We start from the raw sequence: 9269 nt of genomic DNA on the forward strand, positions 1-9269 counted from the left end.
GCTGGGAGTGCAGCTTCAGAAGGGCGAGCTTCTCGCCGGCGCCAGGACGCTTGCGTGGGTCCGTGCGTGCGTGCGTGCGTGCGTGCTCCTATTTCCCCCCCTCCCCTCCCCTCCCCCTGCCCTGCGTGACATCAAAAGCCCGCCGCTGTATAAAGGCCGAGCGGAGGGGTAGGAACGGAGCAGGGCCGGGGCGGCCGGTCGGGGACTAGTGTGTGTGGAGGCTCCCGCTCGTCCGCCCATGGCTTCGTAGCGCAAGGCACTCGCCATGAACGTGGTGGGGAACTACCAGGGCCACCCGCACCCGCACCATCACCCGCACAGCGCTTTGCTGCACGAGCCGTTTCTCTTCGGGCCGCCCCCACCGCCGCCCCCTGCGCGATGTTTCCCGGCAGCGGCGGCGGCGGCGGCGGCAGCAGCGGCGGCGGCGTCCGACCGGCCCTTCGCGCAGGGCTGGCTGTTGAGCGCAGCGTCGGCCGAGCTGTCTCCGCCGCCTCAGCCGCCTCAGCCGCCTCCAGAGCTGGTTTGTGCTGCGGCCGGGCTGGCTTCCTCGGCTTCGCCCTCTTCGTCCTACGGCAGCAGCCCCTCGGAGCTGGGCGGGCGTCTGGCGGGGCGGCGGAGGGCCGGGCCCGCGCCTGGAGCCCCGCGCAAGGAGCGGCGTCGCACCGAGAGCCTGAACAGCGCCTTCGCAGAGCTCCGCGAGTGCATCCCCAACGTGCCGGCCGACACGAAGCTCTCCAAGATCAAGACGCTGCGCTTGGCTACCAGCTACATCGCTTACCTCATGGAGGTGCTCGCCAAGGACGGGCCGGCCGCCGAGGGCTTCAAGGCCGAGCTCAAGAAAGCCGAGCCCCGCGACGCCAAGAGGAAGCGCGAACAGCCGGTAAGAATCCGGGATTATTATTATTTGGGGGGTGTTTGATGCTCACGCGGAGCCTTGAAGGGCAGAGTGTTTTCTAGGATCGGCACGATGCAGACTTTGGTCGGCACTCTGCATATGCTTAGGGGAGCTCGCGTCCTTAATTGTACGTGGGTACCTCGCCTCCAAATCGCTTACCCGTCAAAGCAGGGCATAAACAAGTCGCGGTTTGCTGAGAGCGGGTGTGTCCTCGGGTAGCGGAAACTTGACACGTGTGCGGGAGCACCTCGGCATTCATTCCTGGCTTGAAAGGGGCCTCCCAAAATTCCAGATCTGACCCCCTGGCCTCGTTAGACAAAGCTAGAAAATTTGCTTAGTCTTTTTGAAAGTATTAAAATCTCAACCAACACTTTGGCAGTGGAATGGCACTAGACACAACATTGGTTTAAAACAATATCGTTAATATGTTTTTGGTTTTTTTTTAGAAGAGTGGAATCTTTTATTATTTCCTCTGTGTGACACTTCTGAGATGGAAATATCAGCATATACTTCCTACCCAGCTTCAGCTGGTTTGGCACTATCCACCCACAGATTTCTCCAAAGGTGCTTTTTCCAAAAGGCTATTGGACTTTCTTCGGGTTTTTTCCCTTTCTTCTTTCCTTTATAAACCTTTCGCTTTCAAAGAACTGAAGAAGTTTTCAAAGGAGAGGTCCAGTTGCCTTTTGGAAAAAGTACCTTTGGGACAACCATGATCTGGATGATTGAGAATCTCCATAGACAGTTATTGGTTTCTGTTGCAATGGTGGTGGCTGTGTCTGACTACTACAGTTAAACCTGGTGCTTAAATACTGATTTTGTTCACAGGGCATGTAAATCCAAATTGTGGTTTATCTGTTTGAGATGCATTTTGTTTTGTAAACCAAGCTTTTTTATTTTTTTATTTTTAACAAGTTGAGAATTTTGTAAAGATACTCAGCACCCCATCATTCTTACAGGTATATTTTAGTTTGAAAGTAAACACTATGAAATTTTAAGGGCCATCCAAATGACACAGTGGTCAACTTATATGAAATTTGCAGATGAGCACCATAGAGAACTACACATTTCCACATAAAGGATGTCAAATCCCTGGAGTTCCAGAAGAAGGGGAAGACAGTGGCTTTGGAGGTGGTTGGTGGTATTGTTTGGTGGGTATGGGAACCAGTTACACAAATAAGCTAGTTGTTTAATTGCGGGTACATATAGGTTAACACAAGAGGAGACTGTTTGTCCAATAAGCCAAACATTTAAACAGTGACATTAATCTTAACATTTACTACATTTGTCAAATACAACTGCTAGGTCTTTATTTGACCTGTTTTAACTGAGTTGGGTGAATGTAGACTATATATGTCATCTACAACTTTATAAAACCAATAGTAAAGCTCACACTCACACACGTTTTTATCTTTGAACATGCAATAGAAAACCCATGAACTAACCTCCAAGTGAATACGGTTAAGCATTCCAATGACCTTGGAATGCTCTTTTTAAAAAAAAAAAAAAAATAGGAGGCCAATCCTATGCTCCCTTCTTATTTTTTATGTTTTATGCCGCATGAATCAGAAGAAAAGTTATTCTTGAATTGAGGAATGATGTAGCTGGGAGATGTTCAGTGAGTGAAAAGTTTGTAAGTGGGAAAGGAAAGCCAAAGAGACAGAAAATATGAGGTTTAAGCTCGTTCTTGAATTAACAATTTCCTACAATATGTTGGATTATAAAGTTGGGTCTGGGTTCCTGCAACATATTGTCATATTTTTTTAAAAAGAAACATGTGGAAATGCCATTTTCCCATCACATTTAAGAGTTTAGCCCTGATTAAACTTGTTGTGCCAACACAGCCACAGAGGCGCTCTTCTCCAACTTCCTTTGTCTCTGAAGAAATATTTCTGCAACCAGCAATATTTCTATGGGAATTCAACAAAGATGCCCTGTTTCAGTTCTGGCAGGTTTTTCAATCTGAAGACTTTGGTTTCCTTAAAATGGGTACAAAAATTCCCCATCGCTTGGTTTCATCCTGCCAGTAATCTTAGGTACAGCTCCCAACATTCCCAGGCACTCTCTGGGTCAGACGTGGAGCAGTGGCAAGGAATACCTTCAAGGTAGAGGCTGAAGGTCTTGTTGAGTCCTGCGGCCACAGAAGTGATTCTGCAGCGAATGCACTATAGTGGATCTCTCATATTGCCAAATCAGCCCAGCCCATTAGTTCAGTATTCACTATGTTGTACAAAGCCTGAAAACTTGTTAAGCCTATAGATGAGTGTATTGTGTGAGCCCCACTTATAGCTAAGTATGGCCCCAGTCCAGCATTCTCATGCTCTGCGGTAAATCTGCTGCGTGGGAGCAGCCGGAAAACACTGGGCAGAGGATTACAGGGTCCAAACTTCTTTCCCCTGCCCGCTGCAAATTCGCTGCCTCGCCTCGCCTTACACGATTAGATTTCAGGCTGCCAAAAACGTGACTGCCCTCTGGCTCAAGTCTTTCAACCTCGCTGCCCTTCGGGAAAGCCGAGGACGCGGCCGCCGAAGTGGCGTGTTAAGAACGCGCTCGAAGCGCCCCAGGTTCGCGGCCATCAGGCCGGCCAGACTAAGGGCTCCTGCGGAGCCTTGGCTGGAACCAAGTGGCGCTTCTGTTCGTGACCAGGAACCGAACCTTCCAAGCTGTGCTAGCGGGACGCGGGAGGGTTCTTTTCTGCCGAACTGCCCCACATGGTTCGAGGCGGAAAAGGCGTCGCTTCCTTCCTCACAATCTGTGGGGAAGAGGCCGGAGCTGGTCCAGCCTTGGCCTTTCTGCCCGGAGCATCTGAAATCCCCGGGCTGAAGCGTGGCAAGCAGGAGCGAAAGTCAGCGGCTCCTGAGACGCCACTTTCTCTGCCCCAAAGGCCCTTTTCGGTGAGTTGATCTCTGCAAGGGAGTTGGTGAGCGCCCGACCTCCGCCTGCCTGCGCGCTCGGGCAGCCGAGCAAAGCCTTCTCCTTTCGGGAAAGGCAGGCATCACTTTTCCCCACGCGAGGTGTGACTTTTTTGGATACGAATTCTGTTCAAAATTACAGCCCTCACAAACCCGAGGAGGCGGAGAGGAGGCGTACGATGCGGACGTTTAGAGAGGTGGGGAAACGGAGACGAAATGGAGGGGAATATTGAAGAGAACGGGATGAGGTCCCTGAGAGGCTGCACCAATGCGTCCCCTTTCCTCTTTCTCTCTCTTGGAAGCTCCAACTCCGCAGTTTTTTTCAGGGCGCCCTTTCCCGTCATCCCGAGACAGAAAATGAAGGAAACTAGGATTTATGATCCAGCACATTTGGCCACTCAAAGCGTAGCCTTTGTTAAGCGATTGCCCGCCATCCTACGATGCAGACCCACCCAAGCCTACAAATGCACTTGGCCGGAAATACTGGGGATTATGTGCGGCTTTGCGGTTACTCCGACAACTTCCAGCCTACCGCAAACCCTTGTTCTCCAGTAAAACACCAAAACACTCGGAAGGGAGACGGCGCTGCTGTATCTCTTGCGCGGAATTAAGTCGGGCTAGGCTCAGCCGGAGTCCCCGCCGAATAAGATGGGTAGAGAAGGCGTAAAACTCCAAAGCTCCGGCTCCTTTTGACAGGTGGCGAAAAGCTTTTCTGCCCAGTGCTCTTCCTAAAAGAATGGAATTTACTAACTTTTAGTGGGGTGGGAAGGACGATTTTCTGGATGGATTCCGAAGCCGAAAAGCTGTCAGATTAACACGGAGGAGGGGGGAATTAAGATGTAATGCAATCCTTGAAGGGTTTTTTTGACCAAACTTAAGACTTTGGGGCCTCAATAATCGTTTACTCTTTTTTGTACTTCTTCTTAAGCCATTGCATCTGCTTTGCCTTTTTTGTGTGTGCATGGTTTCTTCTGTGCAGCGGAAACTCCCTAATGTAGGACCCGCCACCATTACTTTGTTTTAGTGCTTCAGAGGAGATTAAAAGTTTCAAAATTCGTCCAAAGTTCCCTGCATGGATTTTTTTTCCCGTTTCCGTTTTAAATGCTGCCTGCCTGGCATGTCTTTCTGGAAAATCTCTCTCTCCCCCCCCACACACATATATACATATACATTGCAATTTGCAACCAACACTTATCTGCTCACAAGAGTGGAGTCTTTCCAAGCAAAACAATAGTCGAAGCTCTCTGCGGATTTGATTTCATTTCTTTTTTTCCCCCTTTCTCTGGAATCTCACTCTGTAAAACAAAACAGACCCTGGTCCCGTGTTTTGCTAAACTGTGTTCTGCCCAATGTCTACAGCTGTCTATGGCTCTGCTGGAATGGTGAAAATGCAGCCATTGATCCGGGGCATGAAAGGCAATGATCCAACCTTTTCCTTTTACTGAGGAGGATGAGATTCTAGTACAACCATCAAGTTTGAAACCCGCTATTGATTTTGCAAGTCGGTGTTGCCTGTTGTGGAGATTGTATCAATAAAAGTTCATACAATCATGCAGAGATCAGTCCTAATTGCTCTTTCACCATGTCCACGTTTTGTGTATATATATATATATGGACAATTGACAGTCGCTTCAAGTATGTATGTATATAAAAAGTATGTATGTATATAACATATAACGTGTGTGTGTATGTGTATGTGTGTATATATATATATGGCATTCAGCTTTGTTCGGGTATTTTCCCACGTCATTGTAGTTGTGCTTTTAAAGTTGTAGCAACTGGCTGGACACCAGAAGCCTGATGATGGCAGATGAGATTCTGCCGAAACGTTGCTACAACTTTAAAAGCACAACTACAATGACGTGGGAAAATACCCGAACAAAGCTGAATGCCATACATGTAAGTACCCGCGAAAACTTAAGAATATGAATATATATATATATATATATATATATATATATATATATATATATATATATATATATATATATATATATATATATATATATATATATAAGTTATATGTTATATACATTATAATGTATATATATATAAAATGTTATATGTTATATACATTATAATGCGATATTTTATATACATACATACTTGAAGCGACTGTCAGTTGTCCATTTCGGGATCCTCTGGCCTGGATTCCCAATTGAAGTATGTACTGGGTGAGAAGTATCTCCCCTCCCCCCCTTTAAATGAACTATATTCAGTTTCAGATCTCTTGAATTACTTTTGGAAAAAAAATAAAGGGGAAGAAAGGACTGGAAAGGCACATTTCAAAATCCAGCAAATGAGTTGTTTAAAAATAAGCTTTTCTTTTTCTTTAAAAACTTAAACATATTCAACATTCTGCGTTTACATTTTCCAAGAGCCTGTATAAACTTTCTTATTTATTCAGTGCTGTTGCCCAAACTTTTACTGAAACCGCCTTGGCAATTAGGGGCTCATAACAAACATAATTTAGTAGGGCCGGTTGGGTTTACTAAACACGGCCTTCGATATTTATAAAAAGGCAGTTAATAAAGGCAAGGAATTTATTGCCTTCCTCCTGATAATCTAATAAGCCAAAAGAGCGGAGAACGCTGGGTTCTTATTTACAGCCTCTCGAGTGGAATTTGCAAACAGAGGCACCAGGTAATCAAAAAGCAGTCAGGCACTGCCTCCTGTCTTTGCAGGGTGCTAAGGTGCGGGGGTTACTGTGTTTATACCGATTAAGGGCGGCGGGTCTGCGCCGGAGTTAAGCCTGGGCTTAAATGCCTTCTATTGGCGCCTTCGTTTGGGCTGGATCGAGAGTGAGAAAAACGCATAACATTTTCTTGTATTTCACCCCTCCGACTCCTACTTCTGACAATCATGGCGAAGCTTTCTTTTTAAATAACTTTTTCTCTCTCTCTCTCTCTCCCCTCCCCCCTTTCATTTTTCTGCAGCAGCCCGTGGGTTATTCTCATGCTTTAGGTCAAGGCGAAAAAAGGCTTAAGGGCAGGACTGGGTGGCCTCAGCAGGTCTGGGCACTGGAACTGAATCAATGACCCTCCGGAGTTCCTGTTTGCGACGAAGAAGAATCTTAACAACTGCGGCGACGAACGAACGAACCGAACCGAACCTGACGGGATGGCCCGGCGGGGCTCTTCGCAGTTCGCCTTTCCCCCCTCTTTCCTGCCGCGTAGCTCTTCCCTTCATTTGCTTTGGAAACGTCGGAGGGCCTGTGCAATGTCGGAGCCGCGGTGGAGATGACCCTACAAAAGGAGGAGGCGAGGCCGAAAACTAGCCTGCAACCCCTTGGCTGAACTTGGATCCGAACCTATTCATACACACGTGCCTCACTGAATGTGCAACTCTCTACTTTCTGGGAACCCCGTCGGAAAGCCAAGCCTTTGTGTCTGTTCACTCCCTATTTTAAATATGCGTCGTCCTCTGCGTAACTCTTTCGGGGATTGCGGAACGTCTGAAGCGCAAGAGATGACCCTCCTCTTTTAAAAGCAAACCAAACCCCACAGCCCTAAAAGGGCGGATAGAGACGGAGGGGTGACTTTCCAACGGCCTGCTTGGATTTCCTGGACGCCGCTAATTTCCGCGCTTGGAGAAAGAGAGGAAAAGCCGTCTAGGCCCCTCTCCTCGGAAGGAAGGGTGAAGTGGGGAGGGGGCAACGCGGGACCGCCGTTCCTCGGTCAGCCACAGGGCTCTTCGTCTGTCCCTGGATTTCCCCAATCAGCGATCCAAACAGCTTCCCCCCCCCCCCCAATTTCGTCACCGCGGCAACCTCCCTATCCTCCCACCATCCCCAGCTACCACTGGCCATTCAGCCCGCGCACGATGCGGGTCGGTCCTTTTCGCTTCGGCGGGCCCAAGTAGGCGAAGACTCTGGGTACCCGCCTCCGCTCCCTGCCTTCCTCAGCCCACCCTGCGTCGCCTCTGTGCAGAGCAAAAAGCGCCGCCGGAGCAGGTTCCCGCCTCGGTTCTGAAGCTGATCCAGCTAAAACCGGTACCTTCGTCGAGCTGAGATTGGATCTGGGCGCTGTCGCGGGAACGGCAATGCCTTCCAAGAAGTCACCGCGGCTGGTCGCTCGGAGCTTTTCGCTTTTCTGAAGGAAGCGGGAAATGTGCCCGGTCGGCCACCGTTAAGCACTTTCTAACCACCCATTGATTTCAGCGGGAGAGTTAAGCACATTACCATAACCCTCCCGTTGAAATCCATGGGACATCACCACGCTTCCCTTTGGCTGGACGGTGCTTAGTGCTTTACAAATATGTAAATAAACAATACATCGAAGTCCTCCTCTCTCCCTCCCCGTTTTTCGCCCCCCCATCCCAACCTTCCACTCCCATCCCCTTTGTTTTTATGTTGGATGTATTTAAACTACCTACGTGGGTGAATTTGATACATTGTCTGTACCGGGTTTTCTACCTCAGCTCTGTATGACCACTATCCTAAGAAACAGGTTTGCCAAGTCAAGTATTTATGAGGATTTTAAAATATTATTATTAATAATAATAAAGAAAAGCTTTATGGAAAAAGAACAACATACCACCTGGCCTTTCTCCCTTCTCTCATGACATGTTGGAGTGCAGAGAGTCGAGCCTCATTTTTTTAGGACTGGCCATAGTTCTTGGGGTGTTTATTTGGGAACCCGGAAATTCCAATTATACAAGAAACCTTGGTTAGATTCAAGCAGCAGGGAAGGAAGCTGTAAAGATGCCAAAGCCAAACCAACATAAAGAATTGGCTTTTCATGCCTTGTGCAGGTTGTTACCTCAGCACCTTGTCTTCCTCCTCAGTGACTGATGCACCTATTTTTATGCTACTATAAACTATCCAGCAACGTGAGGCTGAGGTATTTCAAGGAAATAAATGTTAATTATATTTAAACAAATATATACAGTACAGAACACGGATTTATTTGAAAAAAGTGTAATATGTTTAAAAAAATGCTTCATATTTATTAATCTTACTAAATGCCAGCTTGGTATCAAGCACATACGACAGTCCTATGGAGGAAAATGTTTATGGTTGCTTGATAGTTTGCAGACCTAGCAGTATTTTTTGAAAGCCCTAGGCAGCACCCTTTCCCTCCCGCTGCCCCCCCAGACATCACACAGACCCTGATTCACAACCTCCTTAAATCTTAGCGCATAAAGAAGCCTTTGAGTTGCTCTCTTGTAGTTTTAACACAACCAGCACTAAGTGAAGCACTACCTTTAGTCTAAGCTATTTGACTTAGATTGAAACACATGCTTAAATATATCTCCACGAAACAGGGGGATTTGAAGTGATTTCAGTAGAAGAGATGTTTAGCATTCCAGAGGAATCAATGGGTTAATATAGGTTTGTCATGTTAAGACTACCCTTAAATAACAATGGGCAACCAGAATCCCATTAACTTGCCTGGCCTATTAATAATGACTGGTGCTACCAGACTCCTGATTCATTGCTGTCATATTGCTCTTCCTGCAATTAA

At 47.4% G+C, this 9269-nt stretch overlaps 1 protein-coding gene across 1 annotated transcript; it reads left to right on the forward strand.

Moving 5' to 3' along the window:
* Positions 1 to 209: 209 nt before the first annotated feature.
* Positions 210 to 8328, forward strand: HAND1 (heart and neural crest derivatives expressed 1). The gene is made up of 2 exons (XM_026685027.2): positions 210 to 880; positions 6741 to 8328. The coding sequence occupies exons 1-2, from the start codon at positions 266 to 268 to the stop codon at positions 6840 to 6842; spliced, it is 717 nt and encodes a 238-aa protein (XP_026540812.2). The 5' UTR covers positions 210 to 265; the 3' UTR covers positions 6843 to 8328.
* The last annotated feature ends 941 nt before the right edge of the window (positions 8329 to 9269 follow it).

Source organism: Notechis scutatus, chromosome 2 (genome assembly GCF_049901735.1).
Source record: "Notechis scutatus isolate UNSWTSFEM ecotype Mainland chromosome 2, rNotScu1.2, whole genome shotgun sequence".
Taxonomy (NCBI): Eukaryota; Metazoa; Chordata; class Lepidosauria; order Squamata; family Elapidae; genus Notechis; species Notechis scutatus.